At 35.1% G+C, this 25218-nt stretch overlaps 3 protein-coding genes across 4 annotated transcripts; all 3 read left to right on the top strand.

The window, feature by feature from the left end:
* Nucleotides 1-1593: 1593 nt before the first annotated feature.
* LOC115448803 lies at nucleotides 1594-5529 on the top strand. Its single transcript, XM_030176364.2, has 7 exons — nucleotides 1594-1751; nucleotides 2372-2516; nucleotides 3042-3181; nucleotides 3583-3643; nucleotides 3856-3967; nucleotides 4647-4742; nucleotides 5426-5529. The coding sequence occupies exons 1-7, from the start codon at nucleotides 1673-1675 to the stop codon at nucleotides 5483-5485; spliced, it is 693 nt and encodes a 230-aa protein (XP_030032224.1). The 5' UTR covers nucleotides 1594-1672; the 3' UTR covers nucleotides 5486-5529.
* A 2980-nt stretch (nucleotides 5530-8509) lies between these two features.
* On the top strand, nucleotides 8510-15900 carry LOC115448808. Of its 2 annotated transcripts, XM_030176369.2 has the most exons (7): nucleotides 8511-8673; nucleotides 9520-9669; nucleotides 10682-10821; nucleotides 11615-11675; nucleotides 12422-12533; nucleotides 13289-13384; nucleotides 15513-15900. In XM_030176369.2, exons 2-7 carry the CDS (start codon nucleotides 9527-9529, stop codon nucleotides 15591-15593), a joined length of 633 nt encoding a protein of 210 aa, XP_030032229.2. In that variant the 5' UTR covers nucleotides 8511-8673; nucleotides 9520-9526; the 3' UTR covers nucleotides 15594-15900. The 2 variants fall into 2 exon arrangements, with proteins under 2 accessions (XP_030032230.2, XP_030032229.2); XM_030176370.2 differs by lacking the exon at nucleotides 13289-13384 and having other exon boundaries at nucleotides 8510-8673.
* A 1518-nt stretch (nucleotides 15901-17418) lies between these two features.
* Nucleotides 17419-22658, top strand: LOC115448813. The gene is made up of 8 exons (XM_030176376.2): nucleotides 17419-17506; nucleotides 18448-18555; nucleotides 19126-19282; nucleotides 19898-20043; nucleotides 20687-20747; nucleotides 21095-21215; nucleotides 21384-21479; nucleotides 22523-22658. The coding sequence occupies exons 2-8, from the start codon at nucleotides 18453-18455 to the stop codon at nucleotides 22610-22612; spliced, it is 774 nt and encodes a 257-aa protein (XP_030032236.2). The 5' UTR covers nucleotides 17419-17506; nucleotides 18448-18452; the 3' UTR covers nucleotides 22613-22658.
* Nucleotides 22659-25218: the final 2560 nt, after the last annotated feature.

Here is a 25218-nt window from a genome sequence, read left to right as displayed (position 1 = left end):
TATCTTAATTAAACCTGGCCAGAAATAAAACAATTGATTGATTGCCTTTCATTAAATTTCAAATCACAGTTGCTAGTCAGAGTGGAGAAGATAAACTGATTATTAATCTCAATATTTTGGGTTTGCCTTAGCCAATTCTTATTTATTTGCCACTTAACAACCACTTTTACAAAGTTAGTAGGTTGAAGTGGTAATAGGCTAGCCACATGTGTCGTAGAACAGATAACCGCTGGAGTAAGTGTGTTCTGGAGTAGACCGCGTCTTAGCAATTGTAGCGTGGGACGCCCTCTGGCTAGAGTGCGGGACGAGTTACATAAGAGGGCCGGGAGCGACTGGATGGGAGAGGCGTATGTCCAGCAGTAGACTGCAATGATGATGACGATGATGATAGTTTAGTATTTGACTTTTATATTGGGTCGATTTATACATTTATGTCACGACTAGCAATTACTCAGATGTTATGAAACGGGCTCTAAAGAAACTTTATTAGGTATTTAGTGTATGAAAATCTTATCACTGATAGCAGTGATTTTTGGTGCTACGTCAAGTAAGGTAATTTCGATTAAAATGTAATTATGCAACAGATAGTAATCTCATTTCAGATTATGAGTATAAATACGAAAAATCAGAATTATATGCGCATTGTTTTGTAAAACCTCTTCAGGTAAGCTTTGAATAAATACTACTTTTTAAGAGAAGCTTTTACATACATAATTTCACGCTTTTGTCCATAAAGCGATAGACAGAGTTGTTACATGTTCATCGCCGTTTCAGCGAGCTTATTTTCATCTCATAGGGGGCAATTATATCGGTCAACATTGGACAATTTTCTATCTCGGGTAATATAGGAATCTTTATCTCGGGTGACGATGTCGGCTTTCGAATCGAAAAAAATACATAACTTATACAATATATAAATCCAACGTAAACCTTCACAGTTCAACCCGGGTACCTTATTACAAGACCGACGAAACGATATTAAAGAAACAGGGTTTATATTGTTTAAAATTGACACATTAACACGTCCGAGACATGTTACCTCACTTGTATGTAGTGTACTTTGGCTAAGAGACAAGCTTTTGATCAAACAGAAAATCGCATAAGACTAGTTTCGATAGTCTTAAGATAAGTAGAGGCTGTCTGCGGCATTTTTAAGTTTTTTTTTATTGCTTTGAATGACGAAACGAGCTTGCCGTTTGCCTGATGGTAAGCGACACGACCGCCCATAAACAGTAGAAACATCATCCAACAATTTGAATTACAAAGTATTGTTTGGTATTCCACTGCGCTCGCCATCCTGAGACATGAGATGTTGTCTTATTATGATACATAACAGTGGCTACACACTGCTGCTTGGGAGCAGAAATAGACATTGCGGTGGTACCTACCCAGGCGGACTCTCACACATGAGAGACCTACCAACAGTAGACTTAACTGTCAATTCGATTAAAATTTTGATGTAATAGTTTATATTTAGGGAGTAGCGCTTTTTTTTATATCGGCGACAGACAAACAACTTACGCTTGTGAGTTAAACATAAAAAGTCTAAATTTCAGTTTCTTGATCAAGAGTAAAGACCGTATTATTTTCACAGCTTAACGCTTTAATTTCATTTAGCAGTTGATTATGTTATGAGATTTGAATTTCTTTCTAGATATAAAACAATACAAAGATGAAGTTCTTCGCAGTATTTGCCTTGTTGGTCGCCAGCGTGTGCGCAGGCTCTGTACCTGAACCCGTTCAGGCTGAATGTATGTATTAAGTCTTCACACAAATTGGTCGAATTAAGTATATAAAATTAGATAAACAATTTAAAATCAGCTCTTTAATTTCATCTTACCTTAGTCAGATTATAAATGTGAAATATTGTAATATTTGCATGTTTAGTTTAATATATTATAGGGTACTTTAAGCGGCAAAAGCCTAGTTGGAAGTAGTATGGACTGCCGAGACATATGTCCGCAGGTTCAAAATCCAACCCATGACTTTTCTAAAGTTATGTGAGTATTCTTTATAAATTATCGCTTAGTGTAATGGCGAAGAAAAATATAATGAGAAATACTGCATACCTGAGTCTTTATAAGAATTTTTAAATGGTATGTGAAGCCTGCTAAGACGTTAGTGCTTATACGCTACTAGGCCATCGTAGTGGAGTAACGCCTGATCCCTCCTACTGAGAGCAGTAGTAGTAGTGGACGCCAGTGCCTAGCAGTGGGACAGTATATAATACAGGGCTGATATTATTATTTAAGTTACCTTTTATCCCAATAAAAGCCATACGGGACTTATTTTCTATGGTGTCTTACTCTCGCACGACTGGCGAGCAATAGATATTAGATCATGGTAAAGAGGTAAATTTTGATTTTTTTAGCTGAAATAGCGCTCAAGCAGCAGAGGATAGTCGTCAATATCATCTCTAGCCTCATCGAGGATCTGATTCTGTCCATCCAGGATGCTGGTTTGGACCCCATGCACATTGAACAAGAAAAATACGAATGGGCTCTTCCCGTACCAGCGTAAGTAATGTGTTTTATATTTATGGTTTTATTTTACTTCGTACTCTTAATAAAATAATGACCCATTTCAAAATTGGCAATTTGTGGGAATCTTCAAACAATCAATTTCTGTTTGCGACCTTTTAGTTTTTTTATGCTATAGGTTTAATTTTTTACCTATCTTTAATAAGCTCAATTTTATAGCGACTTCTAAAAAAAAGTTAGCAAACAAAAATTAGTTTTTCCACGGCTGCTACAAATTAACATTTTTGAAAAAGGTCATTATTTTATTAAGAGTGCAGCTTATAAAATAAACGCACTGTCGTGATGATATGCGCTTAACAAACTGGCATATAAAATGCACCAAGTAAATACCAATACGTGTGTTAACACAACTATTAATACCCTTTTCCAATTATAACCTATTATGGCTTTGTGCACAATTGTTAGAATTGAATTGGATTTAGTCTTACGTGTTAAAATTACATTTACTCTGTTAATTATAAGGAATCAAATTATAACGATTAATTGTTATATTTTTTTTAGGATTTTGAACGCCAATGCGATTGTGGAGAATGTCCGAAGCAATGGCCTTAGTAACATCGTCATCAATCGACTTAGCTTCGCTACCTTGACCACTAGACTTAACTTCGACATTGAGCTTCCCCGCGTCGAGTTTTCAGTCGGTAAGTGGCTTTATACAGTCATTGGATTATTATGAATTTATAAGTCAGTGTTAAGTCACCGGGGAAAATATTTGTTGAGTCGAGTCCGTAATGAAATGTTTTATCGTAATGTATATTATATTGCTCACCTATCCATTTCATTCAAACCATAATTGCATTCTTGGCCCTCGTTGCCATCGTTAGGTTCCCTAGAATTGTTATGCTTTCTGTCGCCTCAACTTACATGATATCTTAATAATTTATATAGTATAGTTTTTGTAGTTACTCTATCACTTCTTCGAGATAATTCTAATGGTTTTATTTAACCACCTACCTCTTGCCTACCATTAGGTAGTAGGGAATGCCTAAATAACTAAAATCCGTGAAATGAAAGTACATGTTTTAGATATGTTTAATTCCAGGTGGCGCTAGTGCTCAAGTCTCCACCTTCGGTGCTAAAGTAGAAGGCAGAGCTCACGGAAGGTAAATGACTCATTAAAGTAACATAGCATTTTGGCCGTTATTACATAATATGATTTTTGTCTTGATTGTTGAGCGGTTAGAGTATCCTTCCCAATACTATGAATGTAGACAATTGTAGGAAATTTCGATTACCATAGGTTCGAGCGACTATAATACTTGAATAATATTTCTATGTAGTGATATTTTATTGATAAAGTTCCGTACTGTTCTAGACTCGCTATTTCAAGAATTCGCATCGTTGGAGAGGTGCGCGTCAGCCTTGGCATCATCTCTGGCATTTCGATCCGCAACCTCAGACTGGACTTCACCTTGGGAGGAATTGAGGTAATGCAGTTTATACCTTTAGGATACAGTTCGAAATGAAGCTTCGTATTTATTGCAGAGTCAAAAAAAATTGATTTGCTATATTTTTATGTCGAATGCCTGTGGACAAACGGTTTAGAAACCTCCATTTTCGATTAGTTCTTTTTATATTGCGGCGGTAATGTAGTTCGGAGTAGAACGGACGGTCAACACGAATGTCCGCAGGTATAAATCTCAAGGGCACCCCTGACTTTTCTAAAATTATCTGTGTATTTTTTGAGAATAATTATTGCTTGCTTTAACGGTGAAGACAAACATCTTGAGGAAACCTGCATACCTGAGAAGTTCTCTATAAGAATTTTGAAGGTGTGTGAAGTCTACCAATTCGCACTAGGCCAGCTTGGTGGACTAAGGCCTAATCCCTATCAGTCGTAGAGAAGGCTCATGCAGATAGTGGGACAGTATATTATTAATAATAATATCAGCCCTGTATCATACACTTTTTTTGTATTCTTCTATAATTATCATTTTTACGATACTACACTTCTTTCAATTTAAGGTGACTAATAAACAACATACATCAGATACGTACGATAAAGACCTACTTTAATCTATTCGTCAAAAGGCGTTCGTGTTGTATTGTGACCCACATCTTTTTTAAAGTTGAATATAGGAATTAACAAAATTGTTTTAATTTCAGTCTGACCTGAACGTGGTCATTCAGGGGCACGACATCTCTGAACCCTTGAACGACTTCATTGGTGTGAGGATCCCGAGGGCGCTTCACTCACACAGGGTGAGCAATTCTATATTTTTTAAAGAAATGGAAAAGAGTGAAATTGCCTGATGTCACAATCTAGAAATAATCAGCTCCGCTCTTGTTCTTTTTAACCACCGATGCAAAAAAACATGTGTTGTGTGTGTCGTAAGAGCCAGATCTGCCAGTCTGGTCATTTTGTTTATCAATATTCGATTAGTGCTATGCCAGGCCGTAAAAATAATTAAAACTATCGGTGGCAAAGGGTGAAATTTTCTGAAAAGGAACCTGGCAACATAATATAGGTATTAATGTGCATAAATACAGTCTGCATATCGTTCTAATTCAATTTTACACAAATTACAAAAGGGAAGCCGGCAGGAATCGGGTTATATTGACTCTTAGCCACTGAAAACTACACAGAATTGTAAAGTATTGCATGACTGCTCTCTGCTGGTCTAACATAATATGTTACGTATCCCGATGCCTTGTAATTATATTTCCTGAAATGTTTAAAACGGCTCACAATATTGATGGAATATTGTTTGAAAGCAGAAATATTTTAAGACAGGCAATATTCATATAATGATAATGTGATGCATACGACTACCTTTTAAAACCTATACTAATTACATTGATAAAATTTACGTGTCTGGTGATAAAAATATCTTTTCTTGACAATGTATGAACGATGATTCTGTATAAAAACATTTTTTTTTCAGGCTGAAGTTAACGAACTGCTCGAAATCATTGTCCTGGAAATCCTTGAAGAGATTTTGTAAAATACCAACCGCTGATTAAATGATATTAAATTTTATACACTATGTATGTTATGTTTTTTTTATTACTCACGTGATGAATTCAATTAGCCTCGTCATGCCGGTGCATTGGTAAGGACAAGTCACATGTACCTACTACGATAATATCAGCTTATAGATATTTATTCAGTCTAGAAACGACTACTATTACATTTTCGATTTAGAGTCGATTAAAATCAAAACGATTTAGTTTAAATAAAATATATACCATTATTAAATAATTATTTTATTGGAGATAAGCTCGAGCGAGGCTTTTGTTTTGTATTTTTTACGTCATATTTATTAGATAAACATCAAACGTGCGTTTCTTCAACGTGTTTACTCTTACAGAAAATAATAATTTTATCATGAAATAATCGAGCCAATATTATTACTATATTACAAAACGACGTAGACAAAAGTTGTGTAATTTTTCCTAGTTCATGTATTTCTTATTTCAACTATGCTTAAATAATGCCATCTATCGAGATATGTCGGTACTATGTTTACGTCTATGCCGCGTTGGTAGTAAATGTTTTAAGGTGGTAGCTCAAGGTCCATTTTCATACATTTTGTTTCGGCTTTAATCTGGGTAACTAAACAAGTATTGGCAAGTAAAGAATTTAAATTCACGTCTAGTTAGTGATTAGTTCTCGCAGTTGAAAGAAAAACGTAAAAATAATTAATAATCATGGATATTTCTGCCTTTAAAATTTCGTCATATTAAATTTTAAAGGCCGAAATATCCATGATTATTAATTTTTTTTCAACTGCCTTACTAATATTAAAGTTACCCAATTAAAAAACAAAATGTATGAAAATGGACCTTGAGCTACCACCTTAAATAAGTTATGATTTTTTTTTATTATAATGATAATTATATTATAGTTATAATGGAAATAAGAAAGAGTAGTAACAGATTATTGGCTGAATGTCTTTGTGCACAACTTTCCTTAGCTATGTTATTTTATGTTCTTTGTTGCACAATGTAACGTGACGTGGAGTGCATTATGACCTTTGTTTATGTCATAACTAGCGACCCGCCCCGGCGTCGCACGGGTGCAATATTTCTCCACTATTTAATGGATGTTATTATACATATAAACCTTTCTCTTGAATCAGTCTATCTATTAAAAAAAACCGCAATCCGTTGCGTAGTTTTAAAGATTTAAGCACACATAGGGACAGAGAAAGCGATTTTGTTTTATACTATGTAGTGATGATTTATGTTTACGCGAATGCTAGATATTAAACAAAATTATTTTTCGGATTTTATCGCGATTTTTTAAATTATTACCTTCATATTACCTAACTCCTAACTTAATATTGTTATTTTAAAAAACCGCGGTAATAACCGAAAAATAGTTTTATTTCAATAAGTCTTATCGTATTTCATCAAATGTTATGTTGTCACGTTTTTTCATTATATTTAATGATTTAGGAGGAAAATACACAAAACATGCATCCGAAAACTCCCCTATTATATTATAACAGGGTTGCCAATGAACAAAAATTATAATTATGATTTTTGGGATTTATAAATGAAGTTAAAAACGGAATTCTCAAGCCTCTTTGTTTTTGTTTTTAAACACTCGAATACAACGCAAATGAACATTATATTATAATGTAATCTTATCTTATTTTTTACTAATATCACAAATGGGAACGTTTGTGAAAATGTTTGGATGTGTGTAAGTAAACATGAAAAAAAATAAACGGATTCTTTTCACACGGGTATATTAACTCGTAGGTTTTTTTTCGTCAGTACATTGCTCCCAGGGAGGAAAATAGATTTTTTTATCTGATTTTTATGGGGTTGACGTCCTATAGAATTTTCGGGTCTTTTGTAGCGAGAAAGGTTATACACGCGGGTGAAGTCGCGAGCTACACTTAGTTTTATTAAATTGATTCAAATCGTAATATATATAGCATAATACATATAGCGTAATATTTAATAATAACACCCCCAGTGCGATAGTAATACCGCGTGCGCAACACAAGAACGCCATCAAAGCAATATTTCTTACCAGCACAAAAAATAAAAACATTTTAACACGAAACTAAACCGCCTTCAAAACTCACTAAAAGTCAAAAAATAATTTAACACAATTTTTATGTTGGTTACCAAATTTGGAAAAGGTGACTAATTAAAATTAAACATTTTTCGGTTCACCTATGGTCGTAAGTCGCAACTGACTATAATTATGATTTTTTTTTGGCTGGACCAGTCCTTCTCTCTATGGTCATGAGTTTTTGTTTGCGGGGAATAACTCAGAATAACCAATATTCCTGTTCTACGTAGGATGACCATGTTTTAGAAAATTAAATGATATTTATAATTTTAAAATTATTTTCAAATATTTTACATTATTTTGACGAATATCATGTTAGGATCGATGACACGCTGGATGATACACGCATTTTTCCGTTCTTACAATTTATTGAGTAGAATAGCAACTGATCAACCACTTGTAGTAATTATCGCTAATTGGTAAGTAAGTAATGATAGTCTTGAGCATGCCCAATACATTTTTATATCGTCATCCCCGATGCATTACCATCTAGGGAAAATATGGTGTTGTGGTACTTAAATAAGTAGAAGGTTAATAAATATTTTGAATTTAGAAATTGTCATATCTTTATTCTTATTCCTATAGAATTAGCTTACCTGGAATAATGATCAAAAAAAAATTCGAAACCGACAAGTTGGCTATAATTCTCACAAGGGTAAGATTAATGCAGTTCAAATAATAATATTAACATACTTTTATATTGCGATCCACAACAATTAAACAAATTGTGTTAGCCAGCTTTATTATGCAACAACCGACTGTACTGACGCGATTTAACGTTAAAACCTACCATGTCATATATATTATAAAGGCAAACACAACGCAAATTGGTCGGTCGTCTTTCAAAAATTACATAAATATTATAAGAAGTATAAGTATAAAAATTATAATAATATATGTTATTAAAATACAGTTACGCAAAATTATCCCTCAAACTTATGATGAATGGTACTCCTAGTTCGCGAAGGCGTGATTCACTACAGTCGGGTATATTTTAACGTTTGTAGTCAATGCTCCGTCTCCTCTCGGGCTAGACTGAAGAAGTCAAAATACGTATTCAGTTTACTGTGTAGTATTTGCAAGACGTTTAAGTGTTTTAAGGTGAGCGTATAAATATTTACTTAGCTTTTTAAATATTTTTTGTAACGTCATCTATGATGCAGTGATATTATGGACTTAACGAGATATGCCTTTTCGAATCATCACATCCAGATGTTTGAAAAGGCAGCGCAGTGGAACATAATATCAACGGTTAAAAGGCTAATAGGCTTGACTTAAGCGGCATTTTTTTCGAATAATTTTAACTACGTCAAAAAACATGGAAAATGTGCTGATTTTAAATAACTGAAACTCAGTGTTGCAACCAACGTACTTTTCAACCGTCGATATGTCCGTGTTTTAATATTTCCATATAGGATTTATGAGTGATTTTGATTTGTTCTAAATATCGAATTTATAGTTATCTTCAGATCTTTATTACGTTATGTTCCTTTTTTTATATTCTGGCACGCAGTGACTTCACTGCACCTGATGGTAAGTGGAATAGGATCTAATAAAATGTCGACTGACGAGAGATGATTACCCCTCGACAGTCGATATAATTATGCCGGCATGTCGTAACCAGATATACACAGGCTGATCCCGGAACGCGACACACTTACGTGGGCCACTATGGCGAGTTTTAACATTTTGTGTACGGTGGTCGCTATACGGGCGGATATAAAATATATCCTACCACTAGCAAGTCAATGTTATGGCAAGTTTTTACTACTAGAACAAATATTTTCTGCAACTTTCAAATACATCGTTTATGATATAAAATAGTAAGACATCGCACGACGTTTTTAGAATGCGCCATTGTGGTACCACCCTGGTCGAGCCGGCGTATTACACACTACTTGCTCATTGCTCACAATTAATTTTATTACTTTATTTTTTTACTTTCAGCGTGAACATGGAGAGTATGTTGATTGGATTGGTGGCTAATGCATATATTGAATCAATGGTTGAGAATGTGCGACAAAAACTTAAAGCGGAAGGGTACCACCACTGGAAACTGGATAGATACGAATTCAAATATTCTGCTCCTAATCCGAGGTATGACCAATTAATTAAAAATTAACAATTTTGCCTGCGGTTGCGCCTGTGTCAAAATGATTTTACAGGATAAAAAGTACCTATAGCCTATACAAGTCAGTTGTAATGAAGCTTACTATAAGAAAAAAAAAATCCAAATCGATAGTAGTTCTTGAGATTAGCGCGTTTAAACGAACTTCTTAGCTTTATCATGTTAGTATAGTGTGGTATAATGTAAGTGTAGTGTGGAACAGTACACTTTCTTCAACAAAAACACTTATATTTCACAGCAATCGCTTTTTAATGTTTCCTCTATGAAAGCTTAAACACAACTGTTCAATCTGGTCCAATAACAAGTATAAAATCAACTGTTATTTTAGAATACCCACGTTATCACTTACATTGACTTACACACACCTATACTGTCCCACTGTTGGGCACGGGCCTCCTCTACTACTGAGAGGGATTAGGCCTTAGTCCACCACGCTGGCATGGTGCGGATTGGTAGACTTCACGCACCCTCGAAAATTCCTAATAGAGAATTTCTCATGTGTGCATGTTTCCTCACGATGTTTTCCTCCACCGTTAAAGCAAGCGATAATTCACAAAGATACACACATAATTTTTAGAAAAGTCAGACGTGTGTGCCCTTGGCATTTGAACCTGTGGACATTCGTCTCGGCAGTCCGTTCCGCAACCAACTAGGCTATCGCAGCTTTTTATACACACATTTATATTGACACACAAATACTTACAAAAGTAGCATTATTCACAATAAAATACTAAACTAGTATGGTGTAATCTAACAATAGTCTAATGATTTATTTGACGGAATTCACATCGGCCGCTTATGTAATAGTAAGTAATAATAACATTATTACTTACAATTAACTTAACAATATTATAATAACTATTGTACTATGCTATTGTATTGGGTATTACCTGTAAAATAGTTGTATGTGGAAATAAAAAATGAATAAATAAAAATTAAATAATCAGTTACTATAAGTATCTTTAAACATGTTGTTTTCAGTATATTTAAACTTCGAGTGCTGTTAAACAAAATTCTAGTGACTGGCGCAGATAAAATTGAAGCCAAGAATATTGAATACGATCCAACCACTACTTCTATAAAATTCGAAATATTATTACCCGAGTTGGTTATTAAATCAGGTACGTACCTTATACTGGCAATAAGACAGTGTCAATTTGACATTGTCGTACTGAATGTAACAATACCTTGAAAATAATACTTTACAATTAGTTATTTTAATCATAAAATAAAAGAATTGTAATTGATCAATAAAAAGTAACTTAAATTTTACACGCTCTAATGCCACTTTTACACTAAAAGAATTAATCCCGCACATAATATGCTTGTACTAAACTACTAAATGAACAAAAAATCCGGAAACTAAAACCGGGATTATTGTCGGAAATATCCGTTATTTATGGATGATACTTGTAAAAAAAATTAGGAAACACGAGAATAGTCAGGCGACCTTATTCCGTCTAGGGGGTATATCTGCCTTTTTGCAATTACTAGCGTTCTTATTTAAGGACAACTATGATAGCCGTATAGATAAGTAGGGGATTTTTGACCCTTGGCTATGAGCATCAAAGCTATCCTTCGATACGAATGCCTATAATTGTAAAAGGACGGATATGCCTCCGTAGACAGAATAAGAGCCCCTGACTACGTAGTTTCTTTGTTTTTTTATTTTTATTTATTATTTCATAGTTTTATTGTACACCATATTCAAAACTCTGTGCTTAATATTAAAACAATGAAAGCTGAAAGGACAATTGGCGGTCTTATCGTTCGAGGCGATTTCTTACAGACAACCATTGGATGGAATAGGAGAGAATGATGAAAAGGGTAGTCTAGGGCGTACACGTTTCTTTTACTAACGCAATGGCAAAATGACATCGATATTTGAATTGTTGCTAATGTTTTTTTTTTCAGGTAAATCATCCATCGTGGCGTCTCTTTGCGACAAGAATTTTGACAGAAGGTTAAGTGGACGGTGAGTTACCAACATTGCACATGAAATGAAAACTACTAATTATACTATGCATATAGAATCTGGAAACACGATGAAACTTCTTTACTACGTTCAAGCGAATAATATTTTCGGCGTCCCCCTTTCATTTTGGGAATTTTCCACAACCCCGACATCTTGCAGTCATCTTATTTTAAACCGCTAGTGCACCCAAAAAGCCGTGACATTCAACCTACATTCATATCAACTTAAAACGTATGTAAATCATTATAGCAATCCGTAGTGCTATCTGTTCGACGCTAGCGCCATCTATCTGAATAATCAGATAAATCCATTCAAACATTTCCTACGGGAGCAAATCACCGCGATAAAAAGTAGCCATTATGTTAATATAGAATGTGTTATATTCATGTGCCAATTTTTTTTCAAATCGGCTCAGCGGTTTCTATATTAACTTCTAACAGCCAAACATCTTCGCAAACTTTCGCAGTTAATAATTCGATTAGCTTTTGCTTGCGGCCTTGACCGCGTGAAGAAGTTTTTCGGGATAAAAGTCCCGCTATATATTTTTCCGGGATAGAAAGTAGCCTATAATCTTCTCAGGGTTTTAAACCTAGTATAATACATCGAATGTACATGATAATAGTTCAATGCCATTTTTTTTTTGGGGGAACTCCCATTGTGCTATATCCTATTGCATTAAGCTGCCCTATTATTCAACAATAATATAATTTACACATAAACATATATTATAATTTTGTATGTTTCAGAGTTATTGTGAACAATCTACGAATATTGTGTAAAACTGAATTGAGAATAACCGAAAGCAAACAACTGGATTTACAAAACACTGAAGCCAAAATGACTGTGGGAGGCATGATGGTAAGATTTCACATATACTATGGTCTGTTTTGCTTCTGCTGTTAGATGAACTTCGTTGCCAGCAGAATTGTATAAAAGCAAAAATGTGTTAAGTTACTTTTGTGGCTCACTGTACCTATACCAGCCAACTCCAGCAAGAAACTTGACAAGATACATGGATATTATTTACATTCGACTGCACTTAGACCCGCAGTGTTGATATTTACGTACTCCTATTTAACATTGTCTATCTGACGGCGAACGGAAGTGAAGTCGTATCGCAATGTTAACGCCCAACTATGTTATGCGTAGGCGCATGAACCGGGCGCATAAAAAGACAGAGTAATAACCTTGGTATTCCTCTAAGCTTATTATTAACCAAAATAATTTTTCAATATTCGGATAAAAGTTTTTGGACGATTGACAATTTTAGAAAGAAAAATAAAGATTTTTTATTTCACACAAACAGTATAACGTGCACATAGTAAAAAAACAAGAACAAAAACATAAAACTAGAAAAATAAATTATTCCTATTGTGCCGACAATGGGAACCCTCATTCAGTTTCTTGCTGCAATACCAGTATTTTAACATTATAACTGTCATATTTGATTTGCTCATGTTATATTGTCATGCTAAAACAAGTTTTATCTGTTGATTACCCCAAAAGGTGCTCAGTTGGGTGGAAGCATCTTTTGTAATATAAGCCAATACTTTGTATAGTTTTATTAATTCATTCTTATAAAAAATACAAATGTGTTCAAATGTTTTTTTTAGTCTGACATCCATTTCACCTTTCTCGATAAGGACTTTTCTGAGATCATTAATACATTTCTGAGCGTTGCGGTGCCTGAATTTATCCAATCGCATGGGGTGAGTATCGACTGCATGAGTCTACAACATATTTATTATTAAGTTTTGCTGGTGGTACGTGGTAGGATATATTTTATATCCGTCCGGATAATTATGGCACGCAGGGTGTTAAAACCCGCCATAGTGGCTCACGTAAGTGTACCGCGTTCCGGGATCAGCCTGTGTATATTCGGTTCCAACAGGCCGGCATAATTGTGTCGACTGCCGAGGGGTCATCATCTCTCGTCAGTCGACATTCTATCGGACCCCACTCCACTTACCATCAGGTGCAGCGGTTTCACTTTGCCGTGCCCTCATAAAAAAGACAGTTACAATAGGCCGGCATAATTGTGTCGACTGCCGAGGGGTAATGATCTCTCGTCAGTCGACATTCTATCGGACCCCACTCCACTTACCATCAGGTGCAGCGGTTTCACTTTGCCGTGCCCTCATAAAAAAGACAGTTACAATAGGCCGGCATAATTGTGTCGACTGCCGAGGGGTAATGATCTCTCGTCAGTCGACATTCTATCGGACCCCACTCCACTTACCATCAGGTGCAGCGGTTTCACTTTGCCGTGCCCTCATAAAAAAGACAGTTACAATAGGCCGGCATAATTGTGTCGACTGCCGAGGGGTAATGATCTCTCGTCAGTCGACATTCTATCGGACCCCACTCCACTTACCATCAGGTGCAGTGGTTTTACTTTGCCGTGCCCTCATAAAAAAGACAGTTACAATAGGCCGGCATAATTGTGTCGACTGCCGAGGGGTAATGATCTCTCGTCAGTCGACATTCTATCGGACCCCACTCCACTTACCATCAGGTGTAGTAGGGTTACTTTGCCGGGCCCGCATAAAAAGACAGTTACAATAGGCCGGCACAATTGTGTCGACTGCCGAGGGGTAATCATCTCTCGTCAGTCGACATTCTATCGGACCCCACTCCACTTACCATCAGGTGCAGCGGTTTCACTTTGCCGTGCCCTCATAAAAAAGACAGTTACAATAGGCCGGCATAATTGTGTCGACTGCCGAGGGGTAATGATCTCTCGTCAGTCGACATTCTATCGGGCCCCACTCCACTGACCATCAGGTGCAGTGGTTTTACTTTGCCGTGCCCTTATAAAAAAGACAGTTACAATAGGCCGGCATAATTGTGTCGACTGCCGAGGGGTAATGATCTCTCGTCAGTCGACATTCTATCGGACCCCACTCCACTTACCATCAGGTGCAGCGGTTTCACTTTGCCGTGCCCTCATAAAAGACAGTTACAATAGGCCGGCATAATTGTGTCGACTGCCGAGGGGTAATGATCTCTCGTCAGTCGACATTCTATCGGACCCCACTCCACTTACCATCAGGTGCAGCGGTTTCACTTTGCCGTGCCCTTATAAAAAAGAAAAAACCTCTAGTTCGATAGTTTGTACTCATACGCAAGTACCGCTTTTTTTAGTTACAAAGTCGAGTTACTGAGTGCGCTTGTCACTCCGACATCAGATGTTAGCCCCATAATTCCTATTAATTTTACTGGTTATAATGTTATTAAATAATATACAAGTGATTGCGTAATACTTCTTGACGGCAGTAGTTCACATCACCTTAGATATGACCAAAATCTTGTAAATACCATTACGATCAATCACAGCATTACGATGAATTTTTTTCTCATGGCAGATTTCTCAGTCTTCAGATAAAAGTTATCACACGATAAAGTAAAGATTGTACAAACATTACAGGCTACAACTGTATTAATAATATTTAATATACGTATGACATTTATATATTATTCGGGCCAATGTTACAACCACCAGATAAAATATGTATTATCCTTTAAATAATTTAACCTAATTGCATATAAATATTCGAATTATTTTATTCATATAATTGGCATTTTTAATTAATTTATTTAATGAATAACTTTTGTCTGGTGATTGAAAATAAGCTCTTAGGAAATTTGAGCTCAAATAAAGTAAGAGTGCTAAACGATGAATTAATATTTATAAATCAATTAATTTATGTCTATATTTATGTATTATAGAGATATAATATAAGTAATTCTTTAATACCTAACAGTCAGCATCTGATATGTTGCATCATAGTACTTGAGTAAGATTCAACGATTTTCAAAATAATGCTTTCTTTTCAGGACAAATGTAAAGAAATATTGGATTTAATTAAGGAGAATGCTACTGGGTCTGCTGGAAGTGCTATAAACAATATGTTTTAAATTTCCTATTACTAATGGCTGATTCTTCCCGCTACGGTTAGGTTCATTCGGACCAATCAAATAAATTTGTTTTTATACATACTTATATATAAGTTTTATTAATTGGTTCATCTTAATCATTATCGCTTAGTTAGCGGTTGCGGTAGATCATTTGAATCGGCTGTTATATAATACGAACGACGATATAATATAAATAAGCAAAATCATAATCATTACAAACAAGATTATACACGCATTAGCGTACAATATGTTATAATGTAAAGTATAAAATGTGTATGTTTTAACCAATAAACTAATTAAATTTCAATATTGTTTATTTTTCGTCGTATACGGTAAATTTGTTCCCACGATAACCGATGCAAGATAATTTGCCAGATTTCGTTATGAGTAGATCAGGTTTTTATTGGCTGTAGGCGTATTTACAGTCAAATATTTAGTAGGCTGTAGGCGTCTCTACAATAGTCCCTAGTCAATAATGGAGGAAACCTGCATATGGGACACTGGAATCTCCCGGTTTAAGGACTACGAGGGTCCAGTGGAGAGTGGGGTAAAAATGGGAAATTCTTAGAGTGGGCGGAGAGGAAAAGGGGGGGGGGGGATGTTCGCCAGCTCTTATAGACTTTAATGTAATCTTAAAACCCATACTGTATGTATACACACATAACAATGTGCCTAAGGCTGCGACAAATGTCCACAAATGCGTTTGGTTTGAAGATCGAGCGCACAAGAATTGTCTCGGGGAGGAGTGGATCAGTTTAGACCTAGGGATAATAGAATCTGTGACAATGCGTAGTCTTTTTCATAGAGTCCTGTATTCCTTTTTTACGACCATGTAAATAAGGCGAGCGATAGCCTTGTTGGGTGTGGAACAAACTGCCGAGACGAATGTCCGCAGGTTCAAAACCCAAAGGCACACACCTCTGACTTTTCTAAAAAATCATTTGAGTATTCTTTGTGAATTTATCGTTCGCTTTAACGGTGAAGGAAAACGTCATGAGGAAACCTGCACACCTGAGAAATTCTCTATTAGAAATTTTCGAGGGTGCCTGAAGTCTACCAATCCGCACCATGCGAGCGTGGTGGACTAAGCCCTAATCCCTCTCAGTAGTAGAAGAGGCCCGTGCTCAGCTGTAGGCAAGTATATAATACAGGGCTGATATTATTATTATTATATTTATTAAATAAACATGATAATATCATTCATAAAGTCTGATTGTTTTTGAAATGCCATTGATAAGAACGGCTGGTTTGACACAAGCTAAAGGCATAATTGGAACTTTTTTGATATGTACAGGTCGCAGCAACTCATAGCCTATTCTGTAAGTAAATAATAAGCGATAAAGTTATCTGAAACAATCATAATTCTCATTGTTTTATCGAGTGATGTGATAGTGATTTTCATGCATGCATCATGTAGTGCACGATAAAAGTCAAGACCAGTACGCGGGGCTCTGGAGGATCCTGCTGACTAATAGATAGGATGATGCTGCTTCACCAATATTGTAGATTTTGGTTAAATTATGGCCAATCTCATGTAGCTATTTAGTGAGGGAATGCTGTTTATTGTGTACGCGGTACGACTATCAGTATATGTATCAAGTTTGTATTCTGGGTCAGGCAATACTTTGCCTTAATTACTGAGAGGGTTATCTTGGTCTATCATTATGGCCCGATGCGTGTTGGTAGACTTAACATACTCTCAAAGTTCTTATCTACATATTTTAGGATTATTTACGATGATTTCTATCACCGTCTTAATAGTTATCGAGCATTGATTACTGACTTTAATCACTTAGATTACGCTTCTAATCAGTAAATACAAATATTTTGATAATCCGTTATCACTGGCTGGCAAAGCCGACTGTGCCAGATTTTACATTAATATTTGATTAGTTGTAGTGTCCACGTGTCAGGTATGTTTTCTGAAATGATTTAGTTATAGCCTTTCGTAAGCCCTTATTAGATGATACGAAGGCCGCCAAAGTTCATATAAGGCTGTGCCTTTAGCAAAATGGCGCGCTAGCCGTATTTTTAAGAGCAATCTTCGAAATTTGTAATACAAAAAAAAAACTATAATGTTTCTACAATACATTATTTTTATAATGTGGATATTGTTCCATTAATTTCGCAATAAAAATTACACTAAAATTGTTGATTCCGTGACTCTCTGCGTATCATTTTAATTTGCAAGCAACACTATTAGACAGACGATTTAATAAGAAATATTTTGGTGGTTACATATTTTCAAAGTGACGGAGCATTTATTTTTTAAGGAATTATCCGTAAATGTTTCTATATTGTATTTCATGGGCAATGAATGTATGGAACGAAAACTCAAGGCTATTTGTCCGGGAAGGGACTCAAGTTCACTTTCTTGAAGCACAGTGGTGTAAATAAAGAAGGATTCCAGTGATATTACACAATATTAGTATTACTTGCAAAAAATAAATACAAAAAAATTCCAAGAGGGATAAAGATTCAACACTCACACATCCACTTGGTTAGTTTCCAAATGAAGGTTCCGAAACCAGTCCTTTATAGTTTGGCAGAATCTCCTCTATAGTTTAGTTAATATCATTTATTATATGTATTTATATTTATGTTACGTATATGTTATTTTTATCATAATAGTGTAAATGTGTATTATCCTATATTATGTTGGTTTTATTTAGAAATGATATTAGTCTTTATTATACAAATGTTTTTGCCACTATTTTCTTTTGTTGTGTACACCTACCTCTAGTCTCTGCACCACCTAAAGATTGACTGGTTCAACATGGCCTTAGCATTAATTCGCCTTTATACTTTTTATTATAAAGTGTTATAATTAAATAAAGATTTGTTCTTATTTTAGCCACAATGCGTGTTTTATGTTTTACCTTGGCTGTCTTTGGGATGGTGGTGGCCCTACCAGTTCCAACAACCAAAACAGACCGCTTGAAACAGATTTTGTCTGAACCTTGTAAGTATTCTTTGTTCTATTCTTCTTGATACATATACTATTAATTATTGATCAGAGCAATTAGCAGTCCAAAAGGCAACTGAGAGTCCTCCGAGGCAATTCTTGTGTGCTCTGTCTCCACACCAAATGCATGCCCATACACAGGAACACATTTGTCGCGGCCCTAGGCACATAATTAAGTGTGTATACCTCATGGTTGCCAATTCACATCGAATACTATATACTTAGTTAATATTATGTTGTTTAATTTTTTTTAAACCAACAAAGACCATACAAAGTTTGTCAGTAAAATAAAGTTTATTTTTGTGTATTTTATTATAAATCTACGCGACGATGAAGAAATTAACAGTGATTTTAATAACATAATCTTTGATAACGATAATCATGGCGGGACGTACAATGACGTTGGTGATAACATACCAGGTCAAGCTTACATTGCAAACAAATTATTTTACATATCTGTAATCAACATGGAACAATAATATACTTCATGGTAATCGGCAAATGAAGGTTATGCTCAGGTTTTAGAAACAAAAAACCATCGGAATATTGATAGAATTTTTGTTGCAGACAGCCCCAATAGAAATGCCGCACTTGAAAATCTTATTCTTGGATTAATCGAGGAGCTACGTGAAACCATGCTGAATGGCAGTGACGATATTCCAGTATTGGATCCGCTAGAAATCGATCATATTTTAATTGACGATGAAATTCTACCGTTCCCGGGGTAAATGTATTCGCAATTTTATTAAACTTAATGTAATGATTTCTTATGTTTACGCGATTGTTAGAAACTGGTACAACTATTTTGAGGATTTTATGGCGGTTTTCTATAATAATTTTCTCCCGACGTTTCAAAGACTGCAACCTTCGTGGTCACGAAAGGACCGAGGAGTTGGTTATCTGAAAAGTCTGAAAGTTACAATACTTATTTACAACCATTTTACTATTATACAATTTTTTTAGCTGTAAATGTAACGGTCATAAACGCAACGAGATTTATTTAACTAAGCTATGCTGAGACCTATCCTAATAATGTAACTGAGGATAGTACTTAAAGTACAATAGACGATCAAACTATTTCAAAAGTAGACCAATCAGAATATAGGTTTTTTGACATGCTTACAAATGAGTTATTTTGATTGGTTCATTCTCGGAATCGGATTGAAGATTGTGATTGGGATCGTTTACTGTAAGACAGTAATCTCAATCCGTTTTCTATATAGGTTACAAAGATATTTTATTTATGATGCATCGAGCCTTAGAGTAACTTCAATTACCTAATTATCTAAAACGATTGCTAGCAGTTATTCAGATTTTGTAACAAACATGTTTTCTCTAGTTCCAAGGTCACAATCAACGATCTCAATGTGAAAAAACTAGCGACGTTCGAGGTCAATGATTTGACGGTGAGACGCACCAGCTTGATTCTGCAGCGGTACAGGATACAGCTTGATGGAGAGGTTCCTGTTATAGATGTTGATGTTGGTAAGTTCTTTAAGGTCAACTGTGTAAGATCATCTAAAAATTTGGAAGAAAAACAATGCAAACAGCATTATTTTTAACACTCGAATGAGATCAATAAAGATATAGATAGAAAATTTTTCAAGCACTTGAATTGTAAGCACTTAGCAGATTTTAACAATGATATCTTAGAACAGCAACTCAAGTGGGTAAATATTTATTTGTTCCTTAGAGACTTATGTAACAATGATAAGTATGGAGGTGTTTCACCTTCTTTGGGAGGGGCTCAATTGCAAAGTCTAATAATAATCTTCTAACTCTTCATATTTTTTTTAAAAGTCCACGTCAATTTGGCCCTACTGCACCTGACGGTAAGTGGAGTGCGGTCCAATACAATGTTTGATAGAATATGGGATGTGGAAAGACTACATCGTTTATAGTTGTTAGTAGACTTTCACAGCCGTAAAATGCTTATTGTTTACGTACTTCCGAAGTTTTGGAAGTTGCCAAAGTTGTCTGAAATGACAATAGTGTTTCCTTTCTCAACAACAAAATTACGTAAAGTAGCAACTTGTCGCCTTTGTTGGCTATAAATTTAATCGATTTAACAAAAAGATAGAATCTTAATACGATTGTAATTTTTCTAACCTCATTTAACCTATTACAGGTAACTACGACGTGTTGGTAAATGCAATGGGTTTTAATATCTTCGGAAATGGCGACGCTAAGTAAGTATTATAAAAACACACAGCATTAACAGTAAGTTTCAATTTATCATATCGACAATAATTTAGGTTCTGTTAATATGTTATGCGATTTGTGAAGATGTTTGGATGTTTGGAGTTTTGCTTGGCATCTTAGAAAACAGTACCCATGTATTAATAAAATGCGAGCAAGTTTTACGCCATTTAATGACCTGCACACAGTTACTGGAAAACCTGGCGTTACCTCAGGTTCCAAGTCATTCCAATTATCTCATTTTCTTTCTTATACTAATTAGTTTAAGACTCAATGACGTAGTTACCAACTAAATGACAAATTATAATTCAAAAGATGATTTATGTTTCTCTTCTAGGATAAAAGTTATTCAGCCAAGAATAAAAGTGGACTTGCTGGTAGCACCCAGAATCAGCATTAGCGGTATTTTTCTCAACCTTCTCGAGTGCGACATCAAATTTAGTCTTAGAGACTTCCAGGTATGTCGAAATATTTAGTCTTTCAATTAATTGACTAGTTTCAAAATAATATTAACAGAATTTGGAAATGTTTATTGTATTAAATGTAGTGTAGACTCAAATAAACTTTACTTGAAAATTGTGAAATGGGCCCTAAATGGCGTATAAGGCATAATTATTTCTTTTCAGCCCAACATAACCGGAATGTTCCACGATAACGCAGTCAGTGCGTTTGTTAGTCTGTTCCTGCAGAATTTGGTCGGGGACTTGCTTGAGCTTTACGAGGTTAGTATTGTCAATCATCTTCATTACAACCCATATGAAATCCACTGTTGAGTATAGACCTTAGTCAGCCGATAGAAGCAATTTGTTTTCCTGTAGAATTTTAGTAGGCTTTCCTTTGTAGTAGAATATTTGTAAAAATGCAAGTGGCTGCTTGACGGTTCGTGTTCATCTCTACCCATAACGTCCACGTCACACGAATTCTGTAGAGATGGATCTCTATCCATACCCGTAACATCTAATCCCAGGGCCTTATTGTCTATCAGCCATATTCAATAAATGATCTCAATCTCAATCTTTAATCTGATTTCCATATTGAACGATTTAAAATAACTCATTTGTAGACATGAAAAAAGCTTTGTTCTGATTGGTCTATTTTTGAGATAGATCGAAAAAAGCGAATATTAAAAATGGCGGTATGACAGTGTAAATTTTTACTACGGGCGTCTTTCGTTATCTTTATGAAAATAGCGTGGAATGGTATTCTGTATTTCAATTTCTATTGTCTTAACGCGACGGGGTGCGTTACGTGCTTGGTACGAACTGTCAAAATAACATGTGGCGTAGAGACACAAGACTTTGATGCTTCAGTGATTAAGCATAGTTCCTCTGGGTTCTGATAGTGTTAAACGAACGTCAGTACCTCTTGAATCTTCCACCGTTCTACAAAGAACACCACGGATATTTTCTAAGGATATCTTCTTTTTAACCGCTCAAATGGGACTAGTTATGTATGCGGCATAAGTTGTCAAGTTGAGTAGTGGAATAGATTTTAACCCTATAATACATGATTTTGTATTTTCGTTTCAAAAAATAATATGTGTTTCTATATAGGTAGGTTTAAAAAAAATTTTTTTTTTAAATTCTGTTCCATATGTGTTACTGTATGCAATTATACTAGTATTTGGTTCTCAATTAGGAACAATACATAAAATTACATTAAAAATACCTCTACATATTTGTCTTAAAACGTTCGTTTTATCATATAGCAAATTTAATTTCTATATAATATGGCCACTTTAATTAAAAATGTTTTTTTTTTTCAGGACGATATTAATAAATTCTTGAGTACGACGATACACGAAGCTGCAAATGAAATTTTAAAAGATTTAAATCTTATTAGCATCTTGGGATAAAATTGATATTTATATTTTATTGTATAAAATACTTTCTGCAATGGTATTTTAATTTTATTTGTAAACCCTGCCATCTATCCATTACTTGCATTACTATGTTCTTTTACAAGACGTAGGTATTAGCAAGCCTCGAAGGTTTGTTCCGACTTGTACATAGATGTCGCTAAAGATAATATACAATTTTACGAATCTGTTTCCACCCACAATACCCACTTATAATAATTCTTCATAATTTATTTAAGCAAGACCATGATAAAGAACAAAATAATTAGGCAATCGTGCTTATATTAAACTGGTAAACCTTTTATTATTAGACTTTATTTTAGAAATGATGAAACTAAATGAAAATAGTTATTACATCGTATTTTAGGTACCTACCGACTCAAGAAGAGTACAAAAGTATTATTTGGTTTTAACTTTAGGCTGAACAGAGAAACACTTATTATTATCATTAAGACTAATATTAAAAATGTACACTAAGAAATGCTAATAATTGTTCTATTGAGGTCAAGTTATATAAAACAAAAAATAAAATATATCTCCGGTAATAATAGAATTTATAGTAATGCATATGGGTCATTTAATAGTATTCCATAAAATATTTAAAAATTCTTTTAATCTCATTTTGCAAGTATTATAGGGATGAATAAATAAAAGCTCAAACAAATATGAACTGCGGTTCCTAAAAGGATAATTTATGATATAATCTTGATTAAATTACATTTAGTCACATCTCATTACGTGGTTATTTTGGGTAGACGTAGACGGGCGATTTTATAGGAGCAGAAATATTTTAAATTATTGATCTCTGAGACACAAAACCAGATTAGCCTGAGCTCGCTACCGTATAATCCTTTAGAAAATCGTTGAAAGCGAGAAATAGTTCTTGCAATGATGCTTCCTAGATTGTACTTGCAAGTAAATGGATATTCTTTGTAGCATAATTAACGAAAGAGGTCGTTTTTAAAGGAGGAGCTGAATGCACGTCAAGTGACACTATTCATAAAGTGTATTGTAAAATGAAAACACGATTCGATATTCGAACACTATTCTACATTTGAAACAAAAATAAGTTATAAACAAGCGTGGCAGTGGCGAAGGGTGAAATTTTTTAAAGGGAACCCGACACAATGTATGTATAAGTGCTTATAATATATATATATATATATATATATATGCGGTCTGCAGATCGTCTGAATGACAATTAGATTTTACATAAATTACGAAAGGGAAGATAGGAATCGGGTTATGCGGACTCTTCGCCACTGAGGCGTGGTAAAAACGCATATTGGAACGTGTTAAAAATCGCTCGTCTACATCGCAAGGGATCGCAAGATTTGGTTTAATTAAATCTTCGGGCTCACGTTTGCGGACTCTTGGGTCGCTTAATGCTTGTAAACTTGACTCGGAATGTGGCCAAATAGCATTTCACCGTATCTCAGATGTCTTCATTTACGTAACATGAGTTTGTTTAGGAGTAAATAATGTCTCAGTCAAAAGTTAGTTTCAAGTGTTTGTTTTGAAAAATATGTTTCCTGTCTTTCTTTAATTACTTTATTATTAAGTGAGTATCTATCACACTTAAAGAATTAATATTTTACAATTGGATTTAAATGAAAATGGAGTTCAAAACAATTGGCTTAATAAATAGGGTTACTTAAATCACGAACAAAGGTAGTGTCACTTTGATTCTACGAACAGATGTCCACGCGAATGGAGTCACGACAAAGGCTGATTATAACTAAACCTTAACATTAAGAGTTTGTCTAATATTATGACTCTCTTGCCGTTTCTTCGATTTAAACTGCTAGAAAGTTTCCTCAATGGAAGCATATATTACCCAACGTCAGATGAAACTGCAAAGAGGTGTCCCGAGGGAGATATAAGTTGCTGAGACTGCTATGTGTAAGGCTTGTGTTCCCGATGGAGCGACTGCTCATGAAGTTTCTTTAGATTCTGATTCGTTGCAAATATGCTTTTCGAATGAATATTATCAAGCAAAAATGAATATTAAGAAGCTTGAGTTGCAATTATGTCCTAAGATAATAATATTATGTCGAAACCGTCAGAAATTACACGGAAGTAAAAATAACCACTAACTCGTGGTATTCGCAGGCATTTTGACTCCTCGCATTTTCTCTTGGAATTAATGATAGGTTCCTACCCAAGTATCGGTCACGCCGGCCAATCTCATGGAGAGCAGCCAAGTACGCAGGAAATATTATAGTGCACAAGTGTGTGCGCAATACACAGGTGCACTCTCTGTTCCTTCACTCTCATAGTCCGAAACGATGACAATCCGATATGAACGCAGAAAGATCAGGCGCATAACCAACGGATTAACGTGATTTCCGAGGCACGGGGGTATCACACCGCCAACTTCCTGACTCCGAGCTGCAAATGAGTACTTTTTAAGATTTTGGCCCGACCTGGGATTCAAACCCAGGGCCTCTGCTCGGTAAATGCACTCGTATCGTGTACACCTACAACTATGCCATCGAGACAGTCAAATATATAATAGAAAGATCTTACTATGAATTTTACGTCCCAACAAAGCTACAAACAATACAAATGCTTTGTTCAAACAAAAAACTTGTCGCATCTGC

The sequence above is a fragment of the Manduca sexta genome, chromosome 28 (assembly GCF_014839805.1).
Source record: "Manduca sexta isolate Smith_Timp_Sample1 chromosome 28, JHU_Msex_v1.0, whole genome shotgun sequence".
Lineage (NCBI taxonomy): Eukaryota > Metazoa > Arthropoda > Insecta > Lepidoptera > Sphingidae > Manduca > Manduca sexta.
The sequence above is the reverse complement of the archived record's forward strand: the minus strand, read 5'-3'. Positions and strand labels throughout refer to the sequence as shown.